The 15329-nt window shown below is 49.0% G+C and overlaps 1 protein-coding gene across 1 annotated transcript in view; it reads right to left on the bottom strand.

Annotated features, from left to right (window-relative positions):
• The window catches only part of FGF2 (fibroblast growth factor 2), a gene marked incomplete at its 5' end in the record, with an annotated part of 38399 nt that extends 23785 nt beyond the window's left edge, over positions 1-14614 (bottom strand). The window contains 2 exon segments of the mRNA XM_036424303.2: positions 14123-14461; positions 14464-14614. Of these exon segments, the coding sequence (XP_036280196.1) occupies positions 14123-14461; positions 14464-14614 (490 nt within the window).
• Positions 14615-15329: the final 715 nt, after the last annotated feature.

Here is a 15329-nt window from a genome sequence, read left to right as displayed (position 1 = left end):
GTACTGCAGGTGTTTGTGTGTAAGATAATAAGGACATGGACTCTGAGGGTGGCACTGAGGGTGCAGAGCCGAGGAATAAACACCAGGGTTTCATGAAGTCTGGATTGGGTTGTTTCTTTAAAAAAAAAAAAAAAAAAAAGTTTTTATTGATTTTAGATAAAGAGGAAGGGACAGGGAGAGATAGAAACACTAATGCACTCCCCCTACTGGGAATTGTGCCCACAACCTGGGCATGAGCCCTGACCATGAATCAAACCTCTTGTTTCCTGGGTCAAAGCTCAACCACTGAGCTAAACCAGCTGGGCTGGATTTGGGCTTTTATTTATTTATTTTTAAAATATATATATTTTATTGATTTTTACAGAGAGGAAGAGAGAGGAATAGAGAGCTAGAAACATCAATGAGGGAGAGTCATCGATCAGCTGCTTCTTGCACACCCTCTACTGGGGATGTGCCCGCAACCAATATACATACCCTTGACCGGAATCGAACCTGGGACTTTTCAGTTCGCAAGCCAACACTCTATCCACTGAGCCAAACTAGTTTTGGCTGGATTTGGGCTTTTAAAACAAAATAAAAAAACAAGGAGAAATAAGTTGTGTTTAGGTTTTCCACTTAGAAATATATATATGAAAACTTACGTAGAATAGAAATGGATGAAATTTATGGCCCAGGACCAGCTGCAAGCTCATCAAAGAGAACAGTGAACTGCTCATTTGACTGGAAGTGAAGTTAGTAGATTCAAGTTCACAGAGCAACGTTCACATGAAGGTATTTTCCAGACAGTAGGAACTTGGAGCCGGATGTGGCTGATTTATTTTGGTGGTTCCAGTGAACCCGGCCTCTTGTCAGTCACACCTCAAGTAACTCCTCCCACATTGACTCTAATCTTGGGCCTCGGAATTCGATCGATGGAGATTAACAAACATGGTGTGAACGGTGCTATGACATTGGAACTTGTACCTCTGCTCCTGAGATCCAGCCATTATGTAGAGAGGCCAAAGCTAATTTCATAGGGAGACCACAGGGAGAAAGAGAGTCTCAGGCACCCAGGATGGGAGATAAGCACATGGCGCCATTTTGAGAATACCTGTTCAATGTATTTCGGTTAAGGAATCAATCATAGGCCTTATTTGGAAAGCCAGTTCCTCACCTCGGACACCAGCGGTGTCTCCCAGAGCCATGCTCAGAGTCCCCTCTGGCTCAGAGTCCCTTCTGGCTCAGGGAGTCTGGGTCTGTGTCTACCACTCTGTGGTCACTCCGGCATCTCTGGCCCGGCATAAAGTGCCCTCTTTTCTGGGTTACTCTTTTCCCAGGACCATGCCTACTTCTGATGACATTTTCAGCCATTCCCCAAAACTCATTCTTCGACCCTCCAGCAGAATTCGATTCAGGCTTCCTTGGAGTTTAGCTCTTAGAAGCCATCCAGTGCAGACTTTTCTGTTACAGGCAGGGAAGCAGATCCCATGGTCAACTCGGGACCTGGGCTCACAGGTCAGTAGGCCTCACCCTCCGCTCCGCCTGGGTGCTCAACCGCACAGAAGCCTGTGAAGCGTGTCACACTGTCACTTCCTCATTCGCCCTTCTCCAAGGACCACCTGGTTGAACTGATGCTAAAATTGTGCCTTGTTCTAAGCAATGAGTTGTGTGGGGATGGCGGGGGTGGGGGACAGCAGGGGATAATTAATACCAACAGGTAAGAAGTCTTATCTTCCCAAAAAATATCGGCTCATCCTATGTCTTCTTCCTCCTCCTAATAAAAGGACAAAGAGTTCATTGCTATAATTTATGAAGGTAAAGAAACGTCCCGAGAGTGCGCAAGTAGTAAAGCAAATAGCTTCTGGCTCTAGTATTCACACTTCCCTCCCAGAAAAGGAGCCTAAAATCACAATGACTGAATGTCTTTCCTTCCCCAGGGCCAGGAAAGCACGTCACTGTGTTTTCTTTTGCTCCTTTCGAACCTTGTCAGACTTGGAAGCGCTCCCCGCAGACAGCGCCAGGCGCCCCACGCAACTAGTTGAAATACGAAAGTCTGTTTCAGCCGAAATCTTCCCTGCGTGTTCTCGAGTGGGTGTTTGGTTATTTCTCTCTCTTCCTTTTTCTCTTCGACTCTCTGCCTCCCTTACCCTGTCTGCTCCCCTGGCTCCATTCATTCTTTCTGCTTCCTCCGGACGCTGAGCGAGGCTGTCTATGTGAGAGAAGTCGGGCATCTAAGAAGGCATCCACCAGTGATTCTCTTTGAGAGGCTTTGAACTGAAATCTCTTCCCTCAGGCCTGGGAGGGAGTCTGGTGTTCTAAGACCAGAAACATAAAACATGGCTCATTCTGCTCGACTCACAGCTTTTTACTGTCACGCCGTCTTTCCCCCAAGCATTTCTAAAGTCTTCTACTTTCTCTCAGGGAATAGCGGTGATCTGGGCCTCGGCTTCCATCTGGGCAATAGAAGAGATTCACTCCTGCTTTGCCTTTTGTTCGGATTCATGGGAAGGATTGTTAAACGAGGAGGATGCTCTATAGATCACGTGTTCCGGCACTGGTGTTCTTAAACACAGAAAACAGACTCCCTACCAATACATGTTTTCCCCTCGCAACACTCTAACGCCCAGGGCTGCTGGTCACCACCGGCCATCGCACCCACACTGGGGTCCGGCCAACTCTTCTGAACAAGCATTTCCGCTGGGGTCGGGCCTCTCCCCGCTGGGTGTGTGAAGTCTCTTCCTGGCTTCCTTAATGGCATCTACAACCATTACTTTCCCGCTCCCAGACCAAAGTCTTTCCTCCCTCAAGGTTCATCCCCTCTCCTCCTCCACTGATGGGTCACTGTCACTCACTGAAACTCTGGGATCTGGCACCTGACATCTCGTCATCATCTTAAAAGATTTCACATTCACGTAGAAGATCCACCAGCAGCCTGGCCTCAGATTCTCAGTTTACCCAATCCAGCGACCTGCCCTGCCCACTCTCATGGCCGTGTCATTATCCAGAGATGTTCATTCCCCTTAAGCTCCAATACAACACACCCTCTTGACCGTTCATTGGCTCGTTAGCCCAGCGTTTTTCAACCGCTGTTCCGCGGCAGATGTTGCCTGGTGTGCCGTAGGTGCAGACAAGACAAGAATTTTATAATTTTTCACTATTTTGTTTACTTAATATTTCATAATAAATTATAAAATATTTTCTTTGTGTTTATTTGATTCCTTTTCAAGAGAATTACTTTATATATAGTCAATATAGGCACAGAGTTACATTTTTTAACATTTTCTAATGGTGGTGTGCCTCGTGATTTTTTTCATGAAACAAGTGTGCCTTTGCCCAAAAAAGGTTGAAAAACACTGCGTTAGCCTATGACTTCACGGATGCTGACCCAGCGTTTACCCACCAATCCGGAGCCTCTGAGGCTTCGCCTCCCGATCAGCCTAAGCTCGGAGGCATTATTCAGGTCTCCTGCTTTTTCATCCCAGCACTTCTAAAGCCCAGCCCAATACAGCCAGTGGCTTCTCTGCTCCTGCACTTACAATTGAACAGACACAGTGGAATGCACCTGGGAATGACACTAGTCATCCACAAGGAAAGAGGATGAGCAACAGACATTTCCAACCACAGACCAGAATAGGACTCAACAAAACTAGCCTGTCCTACGTGATCAGACTGCAGCCTCCACGCCCTCCCTCCATGGCGGCCTCGGCATCAGGCTCCGAGGCCAGGCAGCTGTGATGAGAACCGGAGGCCCGCGGAGCAGGCGGCAGCGGGCAGAGACCAGGGGCAGCGGTGACCCTTTCCGGGACCACAGGCAACGCAGCTGACACCTCTCCACGTGTGAGCAGCACTGTGATCTGGGAGGGCGTCGTGTTTGTTTGTTTGTTTGATGATGTCCTTTCTTCTGGAATAGGACCACTAGCCTTGCTTTCAGAAATCCTCATGAAGCCGGGACCGGTTTGGCTCAATGGATAGAGCGTCGGCTTGGGGACTGAAGGGTCCCCGGTTCGATTCTGGTCAAGGGCATGTACCTTGGTTGCGGGCACGTCCCCAGTAGGGGGTGTGCAAGAGGCAGCTGATCGATGACTCTCTCTCATCGATGTTTCTGACTCTCTATCTCTCTCCCTTCCTCTCTGTATAAAATCAATAAAATATATTTAGAAAAAAAAGAAAGAAATCCTCATGAAGCATAACTAACCTGCACATACACGTCAGGGGAAGGAAAAGAACCAGAAGAAAGAAGCTAATGGAAAACAGTGTGGAGGAGCTTCCTCAGAAACCTAAAAATAAAACCACCATACGACCCAGAAATTCCCCTTCTGGGTATTTAGCCAAAGGGAACAAAAATTACTATCTCAGAAAACATCTGCCCCTGCACGCTCATTGCAGCATTACTCACAACAGCCGCAACATGGAAACAGCCTAATTGGCCATCGGTGAACAAATGTATGAAGAAGATGCAGTATCTGCATGCAACGGAATACTATTCAGCCATACAAAGAAGGAAATCCTGCCATTGGTGGTGTATGTCATCTGAACACATTAGCATTCTCTCTGAAACCAGTTAGCAAGATTGTCTTCCCAATTTCATTTGCATTGCATCCCCATTATAAAATTCTTGAGTTCAGAATAATGAATGTAAGAACTTCTAAACTTATGCCGAAACAGGTTTAGCTCAGTGGATAGAGTGTCGGTCTGCAGACTGAAATGTCCCAGGTTCGATTCCAGTCAAGGGCATGTACATTGGTTGTGGGCACATCCCGGGTGGGGAGTGTGCAGGAGGCAGCTGATCGATGAATCTCTCTCATCGATGTTTCTAGCTCTCTATCCCTCTCCCTTCCTCTCTTTAAAAAATTAATAAAATATATATTTTTAAAAAAGAACTTCTAAACTTAGAAACACTCAAAATATTTCTCTTGTCACATAATTTTTGGCAAATTTCTTACTCCAAAAAAGACAAGAAAATAAAGCCAATCGTATATTTAAAGATTAAATCTGACTCAGAGAAAGGCTCTCCAAACTTTTGTTTTTAATAAGATGAAAAGTAACAAAGGAGCATTAAACATGCACAATTCAAGATTACACCATTCCAGAACTAGAATTTCTAGGACCAAAGGAACCTTCTTCTCTTGTGTCCCCATCCAACTTAAGTAGTCATTGAGCCAGTGAGTAAATGACACTCCCCACAATGCGCGCGCGCATGTGCACACACATACACACACACACACACACACACACACACACAAACACACACCACCTTCAAATGAGCCAAGACTAAAAATAGCTATGAGGAGAAAGGTCAAAAGACATAGAAGAATTTTAAAAATCCAGGCAAGAAAGCAACAAAATTAATTTAAATACACATACAAAGATATAAAGAAGATGTACAGCAGGTGTTAGATTAAAAGATATATACTGCTAAGTTAATTTCATTTCCAATTTGAAACATAGACTGGCTAGCAAGGGATAACATTTCAAAAAGTAATGTTTTAAATGAAGGTATTATTTGGCTCTGTTCCTCTTTTCCTTTCCTATTTATGTAACATCCACCTAAAAACCTACGAATTGTTTTCTATTTGCAAAATGATTCAGCTTAGAGGGGAGTCACTGGGCGATTTCTCCCACCCATCCTTGCAGACATCACATCACAAAGACTGTGACTCACTTTGTCACACAATTTCTGTCCTTTTAAGAGTTTTCAGATTGTTATGATGAATACTGGCTGGCTCATAAATCTGAATGAATTGTAGGCTGAAACTACTTGTGTCATTTCCTCACAGCCAAAAAGGATACTAACAATGGTCCCAGACAGCTCTTAATCCTAATTTGTCAAATGATTCAACATTTGGTTTAAGACTTGAGAGAGAGAGATTTACAGATTAAAGTGTTTGATTCAAGTATGCATTCTTAGACCTTCATTCCCCAATGAAAGGATTATTACTAGTTCTGGCATTGGCTAGAAATATGATGTTATTCAATAGCTAAAAAGAAAACCTTCCACAATAAAAAGTAATCCTAACAGATGATTGTGCTTTACCATTATTGCTCCAAGGGGTCTGCAGAGAGAACTACAGGGATGCCACAGTCAATGTATCCATTCTTCATGCCCTATACTGAAGTACTTATGTTTATTATTTACAGTTCTAGCTCATGCGATAAACAGAAATCAGACCTCCTCGGGGGTGTCCACCTGGTCCTTCATTCCGCAGTGGAGCCAAGGGCTCCTGGGATGAGTAGTTTTGTCTCAGAGGAGAAGAGTAAAGGACTGCTAAGTAATGCTGTTTGAATTTCTTTATAAAAAAAAAAATCCTTACTAACTAGGAATTTCCAATTAAATACGGGGGCATGAAATTAAAACACATCAAGCTCTGAATTTTTAGGTAGCACGCATGGAAGGAAAGATGGCCACGGGACGGTGGGAAAGAATGGGGCCTAAGGCACAGTTCGGACTGTCAGGAGAGAAAAGGTTTGAGAGGACTTTCAAGTTCAAGGAAACAGCCCGATTAAAGGCTCAGAGGGGAAGGACAATGTGAGAAGTTCAGAAAGGAAGTTCAGACCTAACCAGTTTGGCTCAGTGGATAGAGCATCGGCCCTCCGACTGAAGGGTCCCAGGTTTGATTCTGGTCAGGGGCATGCACCTCAGTTGGTGGCTCGATCTCTGACCCTGGTCTGGGCACATGTCGGAGGGAGCCAGTCAATGTGTCTCTCTCACATCAATGTTTTTTTCTCTCTCCTCCACCCCCCTTCCACTCTCTCTAAAAAATCAATGGAAGAATATCCTTGGGGTGACAATTAACAACAACAACAACAACAAATGAAGTCAAATACTTGGCTCATTTGTTGGGCACATGTTGAACTTAAACATTCTGAATGAATTGGCTATATTGCAAGCATGTCAAACTCACAGCCTTCGGGCCGCATGCCTTGTTCAAATAACAAGGAATGAGGAGGACAAGGAAAATCAAATAAGAGAGAGACCAGGACACATAGTATGGATCACTGTCAGACATGATTGGGCTACAGGAAAGCAAAAGCCCAAAAGGAGAGACCAGAAAACAGCTGGGTGAGAGAGAAGAAACCAGGCTGATGTGGTGTAACAGAGCCAAGGAATTCCCAAGACGGGGCCAACAATACAGTGCCAAATGTCAGAATGAGGGTGACAAACTGGATACAGACATGTAATGTTACTGGAACACGCTGGCGTCCAGAATGACTTAAGTAGAGTCTAGAGTTAAAAAGAGAAAAGCAGATGAATTTGAGGAGGAGAGTACAGGATTCCAGGACAATGGCCACAAAGAGAGAATGAATGAGCAATGCACACATACCTGAGGAACTGGACATCACACAGGATGTCATAAAACTCCGAAAGAAAACAGAATTCCTCATGAGAGTTTTCCACTATCCTGAGAAATGATTCATCTTTCTATAAATTACCCTAAGAAATGCTAACAGCCAGTCTCTGAGATTCCCAAATATTTCGCAAATATAACTTCATTATGTGTGATCCTCTTCATGGTGTCTCAATGTACTTGTTACTACACCAAGAGAATGATAAGCCTCCACGAAGCTGTACACAGCATGGCCCATGAGTTAGTTATTCTACAGGAAGGTCCACACAGAGCATTTTCTTTTTCTTTTTTTTTAAATATATTTTATTGATTTTTTTTTTTTTACAGAGAGAAAGGGAGAGGGATAGAGAGCTAGAAACGTCGATGAGAGAGAAACATCGACCAGCTGCCTCTTACACACCCCCTACCAGGGATGTGCCCACAACCAATGTACATGCCCTTGACAGGAATCGAACCTGGGACCTTTCAGTCCGCAGAACGACGCTCTACCACTGAGCCAAACCGGTTTCGGCCCCACAGATCATTTTCATCACTCGCTGACATTTAGTGACACTCCCTGAGTGAAAGGCACAAGCCTTTTATGACAATATTTATATGGAGAAGTCAGGGCTCTCACCCAAAGGTGCCAGCATCTTCTCCAGGTGCCCACATTATGAACAGAGAATAACCCACTCATAGAATGTAGCCAGATCATAATTACTCTATACAAAAAAAATCCCTTGAAAACACACACCTCTTTCTTGGCTAATTTGAGTTATTGTTTAATTATAAATTTTAAATTAATGAACATTTTAATTATAAATTAAACCAGGAAAATTCCTGTCAACAATTCAATGAGGCGGGGAATATAACACTTAATATTCATATGCCTCCTCTTCATTTTTTATCTCCAGAATATCTTGAAAAATCTGTGAACCTTTCATTCTGGAATTCTATGGGATAATTTAATGTAGAAGGTAGGTCAATATGGAGACATAAGTAGCCCTTTGAAAATACAAACACACACACACACTCTGGATTTCTGTAAATGAATGAGTAAGCTTTAAGGACACACCGATCAACTCAAAAGCCCCCCTCGGCAGGAAGAGTGACTGATGGGATGAGACATAAATTAAACACTGAATATTGGCTGTCTATGCCTCCAGGCCAAATTTCCTCAAACTAAAAATATCCCTCAGGCCTTCAGAAGGGATTTGCCTGGCTTCTAAGAACCATAGTCCATGGCTCAGTGGGTGAGGTTCCCTGGGAGTCACCACTCTGTAGTCCCCTTCCAGTCTGTGGCTGTCGATCACCTGGCTGTCAATCACAAAGGGAGGGTTGGAGAGCAAAAGAGAATGCAGGAGCCGACCTAACAACAGGTACCACAAGGGACGCTGCACTTCCTTCCGACACAGTGAAACTTCTACACTGGTAACTGTTGTTCTGCATTACCTTCTAAACTGCCAAGCATTACCTATTAGGAACACTGATGACATATAACTCAAGTGCAAGGCCAGATCCCAGAGAGCAGAAAATGACAAGCTCAACAACAAAACGGAACCAAGTACAGTTGTTTGGATCGAACATGACAATGAGTTTTAGGTTTGGGCCTCAATGCGCTGATCTGCTTGCTCTCGCCTCTCCCCAGGCCAGCTTCTCGCAGACGCCTGCGAGCTTCAGGAGCAGGGGGCCCGAGCAGGGCGGGTGGGAAGCAGCAAGCACTGGAACTGGAAAAGCACGCAGAGGTCATGGCACATGTGTAGTCACTGCCCTGTTGTACAGGCATCTTGTCAATAACGATCCTAATAACGTGAGGCCTAACATCGCCATTTCTAATGTCACTGGCGGGGATTTCTGAGAATCTCCGTGGAGAGGGATACGTACGCCCATTTTTCCATGATAATGTACAAAGGATGGTTCTCGTTTTGATGATGACATCTGTAACCTTTTGTTTTTAAATTGAACTCACAAATCATGGCCATCCATTTAAAGTGGCATCATAAGTCAAAAGGAGACTACTTAGAAGCCCGTTGTGACACCACCATCAAAGTCTAATTACATAATGGCCACGGTATAAACACGGCGCACAGCCCGCAGGCATGTCACGAGGGGCTGTTGCTTCCTCTAGGCTGAAGTCACTTGGCATCGCGCTCCTTCTCCCAGGCTCCTAAGGTGTGGTAATATCTGTGACTCATGAATTGTCCTTTCATGGCTGCACCCACTACACAATTTCCACCATCAGATGTGCTATTGGGTTCTTACTTCATTCGTTTACTGCATACAAATGCCATCACAGTAAATGCCACGCTTACTAAGGCAAATCAGTGGGGTCCACTTGCCAGATGTGTGTAGAGGGCCGCCTGGGAAGGCACATGGGCATTTCTTGTAATTGTTGCCAGCTGAGACCGAGAGGATTGGCAGAGCCGCATCTAGGATACACATTTCCCCAAGATGGCAGAGTGTAATCAGCGTGGCCTTTGTATCAGCCCAGGGGTGGGCAGGGGTGGGACTAGGTGTGTAAATCTGGGCTTATAAAAATAAATGAGCTGCGTGGTTCCAGGCCCTCATCATTGCAGCCTCTCCACCAGAGAGAATGGACGGTGTCCCACCCATCTCCCAGCTTTAAATCTATCTCTGTGTCTTCTCTCTTTATTTCTATTATTTCTCAATCTCTGGCTCCACTTAGAACCGCTTCGTTCATCTCTCTTTCCGTGCAGGATGTGGGAAAGGGAGATCCCCGCCATATCTGGCCTCTGCCGCATCAGGCCCCCACAGATATGACCTACCAGTAAAAAGGTGGGGGGGGGAGCCGAAACCGGTTTGGCTTAGTGGATAGTCAACCTGCGACTGAAGGGTCCCAGGTTCGATTCCGGCCAAGGGCACGTACCTTGGTTGCGGAAACATTCCCAGTAGGGGATGTGCAAGGGGCAGCTGATTGATGATTCTCTCTCATAGATGTTTCTAACTCTCTATCCCTGTCTCTTCCTCTCTGTAAAAAAAAAAAAAAAAATCAATAAAATATATATATTTTTTAAAAGGTGGGGGTTGGGGGAGAGAATCTAGTGAAATGATCTCAATGGTTTCATTTACATAAAGAAGAGAAATAAAGGTGGGTTTATCTACTACCCTAAAAATCCAACCAGAGGCAACCTGTGGACTAGGAAGAGGGCCTTGCTATGTTAGCACCCTGAAACTGATGGCCTACAAAGGGGGACCCAGAGGGTGCTCACTCTGACTGAATGGAAGAGAGCAATGAGGCGAGGGGCTAGGTAGGCAAGAAGCTCCTTTAGAGGAGCAGGTGAACCCCGATACCTCTTCTACAAAATGAGATCGGGGAGCCAGAAGGTCTGCAGCCTCCCTCTGATGTCCCAAGTGCATGTGCATGTGCACGGAGACTGTGCCATGGCAGAGGGCAAGCAGGGTGTCAGGCCCCCCAGGATCCATCCTGGTCCACAGGAGTGGGGAGTGGGCGGGGCCTCAGGTTCTCCTAGTCTGGGCCCTCTTGGGCCTGGAGGCAGAGAAGAGTGGCAGCAGGCAGTCAGCTCCTGGGAGGAGCCCCAGGGCAGATGTAGCACTTCTCACTACCTTCACTGTTCCCTCACGAAGAGCATCTGGAACATATTTCATGGCACACAAGAAGCATGCATCTCACGACTCCAGCACATGCTGTACGTGCTACTTGGGATAAAATGTTCTGTCTTCTGAACGTCTTCGCAGGGCTCGCTGCTGTAGAGAACACACTGCACCTCGCACATCCCCATGGATGTTTGGAAGAGGCCGACCAAAACACCCAGAATGCCCAGGGGAAGCAGACTGTCACCAGAACTTGCTTTCACCAAGGCCCTCACGTCAAAGAAGGTTCTCCAGGACCGGGAGCAATGGCAGGAAAATGGGCCCTTTTGAGTGAAATGCTGCAAGTGAGCACCGGGGTATGAAGCAAAGTGAGCTGCAGCTACACCGAGAAGTGAGAAACACTGGGATCAGTCATCTACTGCCTCCCCTTTCATGTCTGCCTCTGTCCCCCCGTTCTGTCTCCTCTTCAGTACCTGAGCCACAGCCCCCACACCTCCCCAGCACCCCACACGTATGCCAGTCAGTCTTCAAAGCATCCCTCCAAAATTCCGGTCCTTCCGGTCAGCTTTTGGGGAAGAAATTACATCACAATTTTAGTCACACTAAAAGCTGAAATCTGAGTACAGCCAAACTCTTCCTTTCAGAGGTGTTCGCATTGTAGGAGACAGCAGGGCAGAAAACTAGTCCTCAGTGATGGGTGTACAGGTCACCTGGCTAACACAGACATGGGGCCATCCGTGGGCTTTTCAGGTCTAGACATGTGAGCCATAACCCACGGGAAACTGTGGCAACCACTATCTGTCCGTGTATGTTGGTCAGCTGTGTTTGCTCTAGCGACTGGAGATGTGCTTGAGAGCATATTATGGCATAGCGACACACATGTTTTCTTAAGTCCCCCTGCTTTGGTCAACTACTGACATGCCAGGTCAACAGGCTCCTAATTATTATTTTTTTTAATTTTCACTATGAATTTTATTTTTGTGTTACTGGAAATGGTAAAACTGAGTGGGACTTCTACGCAGCTTATCCTCATCAGTGAATCAGCCCAGCAGACAACTGTGGAACAGGCTTCAAACATGCAAGTGACCAAGATAGAGAAACAGCACTAACCCATATATTGGCTTACAAACACTTTTCAGTTTGACCTGATAATGTAAGTGACTAAATAAAAATTTTAAATTATGGCAGGCCTGAAAAAAAAAAAAAAGTAAAGACCTGCATTTTTTTGCTTATTACTACTTTGGAATCCATAAAGACGCAACTACGCTAAAAGGACATTTCCCACCTGGCCAGAGTGGCCCAGTGGTTAAGCTTCAACCTATAAATCAGGAGGTCACGGTTGGATTCTGGGTCAGGGCACATCCCCAGTAGGGTGTGGGGGTGAGGAGAGCATGCAGGAGGCAGCCAATCAATGGTTCTCATCGTTGACATTTCTATTTCTCTCTCCCTCTCCTTTCCTCTCTGAAATCAATAAAAAATAAATGTAAAAATAAATAAAAATAAAAGCAAATTTCCCTGTCCTTTGTAAACCCAGGTTTGCTTGCACACTTTCTCTGCTAGCGCCCGTCCCCCTCCCTCCCCCGTGGTCCACCCATCCTCATTCCAGAGTGCCTGACATTCATTAGCTTCATAAAATAAAGACCTTAACCGCTCCAGAGCGGAGCTCTAGGCTCCTGCTGGCCTTTCCTCAGGTAAATAGGGTATCAGGTTCCACTTGAATCCCTGAGGGAAGGAAGCCAGCCGCCCAGCTTTTAACGCAGGTGTTTTACCTGCACCTACAGGACGGTGGTTAACATCTTTCCGGACCCGATTTCTATCACTTCCCATTCCAGCGGTGTTGCTAATCAGCCTAGTTCATGCCCTTTCCTCCCTCTGCTCTAGACCAGCGCCACCAAAGCGCGTCCCAGGCCAGCACCCTCTGGGGACTCCTTAGAAAGGCAAGTGATGGGGCTGGCGTCCAGCCCTAAGGAGCCGTTCAACCATGTGTCATGACGACCCCAACAGGTGACTCCCCGAGGGAACCTAACGTCTGACAACCATTGACTTCGGTTATTTCTATAACCACAAACTGATGATCGTTCCGGCACACTGAGTGTGGCCTGGCAAAGGCTCTGTACATGAGCGCTCACGGGCTCCTCGCCCCTGACGCAAACTGCGTTTCCCCCGCTCCGGGGCCGGCCAGGCTCAGGTCCCCACGATAATCGCTGCAGGTGGGAGGTGAGTGTTTGTAGCTTTTCTCACCATTGAAATAGAGGTCCATCGCATTTATTAACCAAGGCTCTATATTTCGCTTTTTTAGCTTTTGGCAATTGGGGGCGGGGGGTGAGGATGGGGGACGGGAGAGAAGAAATGGATGGGTGAGAGCTGCGTGCCAGCTGCTTGGTCCCACCGGATCGGGGTCTCAGGGCGCGATTCGGGAAGGGGTTCTTCCAGCGAAGGACGTTTAATTTGGACTTTGGCGGTGGGACTGCCCGTCAGACAGGGGAGTTGGGACTTGGGGGCGAGCCGCACCTCTCCCCGCCGCCGGCATCCCTGACGCAACAAGTGGTCCGGAGAAGGGAGCCGGCCGAGCGCCCTGCGGCTCCGCGCCTTGGGGACCGGTTTAGGGAGAAGCTGGCACCCCGAAAACCCGGGGGCGCTTAACCCGACACCACAGCCCCGGGGAGACGGCGGGCGGTGAGCCTGAAGCCCTCAAGGGCCGCGCGGAAGGGGAAGGAAACCGCAGTCCCACCGGGTCCGAGTGAGGCGCAGAAGCGAGAACGGAACGGAGGGGGGCATCCCAGGAGATGGAAGTCGGGGCTGGAGTGGAGAGAAAGGGGCGCCCCAGGAGGGGGAGGTGGGGGGCTGGAGTGGAGAGAAGGGGAGCCCCAGGAGATGGAAGCGGGGCTGGAGTGGAGAGAAGGGGAGCCCCAGGAGGGGGAAGTGGGGGGCTGGAGTGGAGAGAAGGGGAGCCCCAGGAGATGGAAGCGGGGGGCTGGAGTGGAGAGAAGGGGGCACCCCAGGAGATGGAAGCGGGGGGCTGGAATGGAGAGAAGGGGAGCCCCAGGAGATGGAAGCGGGGCTGGAGTGGAGAGAAGGGGAGCCCCAGGAGATGGAAGCGGGGCTGGAGTGGAGAGAAGGGGAGCCCCAGGAGATGGAAGAGGGGGGCTGGAGAGAAGGGGAGCCCCAGGAGATGGAAGCGGGGCTGGAGTGGAGAGAAGGGGAGCCCAGGCGGTGGAGGCGTGGGGGGTTGGGCCAGTACTCACTGTGCGGGTCGCTCTTCTCGCGCACCCCGTCCACGCGGCCGTCGGGGTGGATGCGCAGGAAGAAGCCCCCGTTCTTGCAGTAGAGCCGCTTGGGGTCCTTGAAGTGGCCGGGCGGGAAGGCGCCGCTGCCGCCGGCGTCCGGCAGGGCGGGCATCGTGGTGATGCTCCCGGCGGCCATGGCCCCGCCGGGGCTCTGCCGGGGCCCCCGAGCCCCCCGGCCCCGGCCTCGGCCTCCCACCCGCTCCGAGGCGCGGCCCCGGCCCCGGCCCCCCAGCCTCCCGCCCGGCGGCCCCCGGCCACGGCCGCGGGCCCCCCGCCTCGTGCCGCTCGGCCCGGCCCCCTCCGCCGGCCCCGGGAGCGGGGACCTGGGGCTGCGAGGCTCCGCGGCCGCCACGCTCGGGAGGGAGGGCCGCTCCCCTCCGCCGCAACGCCCGCGACCCGGTTGCAGCTGCGGGCACGGCGTCCACCGTCTGGCACAGCCGGGCCGCGGCGTCACATCTTCTCTTCTCCGCCCCCCGCACCCACCGCCCCCCCCCCCCGGGCTCCCCGCCTCCCGGCGCCGCCCCCCGCCCGCTCCGGGCCGCTGCACGCAGGCGCGCGAGGTGGGCCCCGGGGGCCGAGCTCCACCCGGCCGGTTCCCCCCGAACTCGCCCCCGCCCAGCCCCGACCCGCCGAACCACGTTAGGTATTTCTGAGCTGAGGAGCTCTTGCTGCGCAGCCAGCAGTGACTCAATCTTTAAAGTTTAAATGCAACTTGCTCCCCATTCTTTCCCAGGGCCAGCGTTCCAGTGCAGAGAAGCAATGTCCACCCCCTAGAAGTAGAGAAGTCAGAATAGGGGGCGGGGTCCTGTGTCAGAGTAGGATTTGAATGTCTCTAATCACCCAGAGAGAGGGGGTATGCGCGGGACACAAACTGTTAAAACCAAAGGCACAGGCTGAAGTCATTTACCCGAAAAAAGGAGGGAGAGAAAGAGGCCAGAGGAGGGGAGCGGGCTGGGTTGCTAAGAGGAGAGATTTTCTTTCGCCGACCTAGTAAGAGTACAAGACTGCGTGGGAAAATGAAGAGCCTTATCGTGACAGCCTGGTGTTCATGTCTTCAGTCCAAGGGTCACTAACCCTTGCTAACTCATTAGGCATTTCTCGGAGACAGGGTAGTTTTGTGAAAATCCTGACTACAGAGATAAAGTTAGTAGCATTTTGGTAGCTT

The sequence above is a fragment of the Pipistrellus kuhlii genome, unplaced genomic scaffold (assembly GCF_014108245.1).
Source record: "Pipistrellus kuhlii isolate mPipKuh1 unplaced genomic scaffold, mPipKuh1.p scaffold_m20_p_8, whole genome shotgun sequence".
NCBI classification, from domain to species: Eukaryota; Metazoa; Chordata; class Mammalia; order Chiroptera; family Vespertilionidae; genus Pipistrellus; species Pipistrellus kuhlii.
The sequence above is the reverse complement of the archived record's forward strand: the minus strand, read 5'-3'. Positions and strand labels throughout refer to the sequence as shown.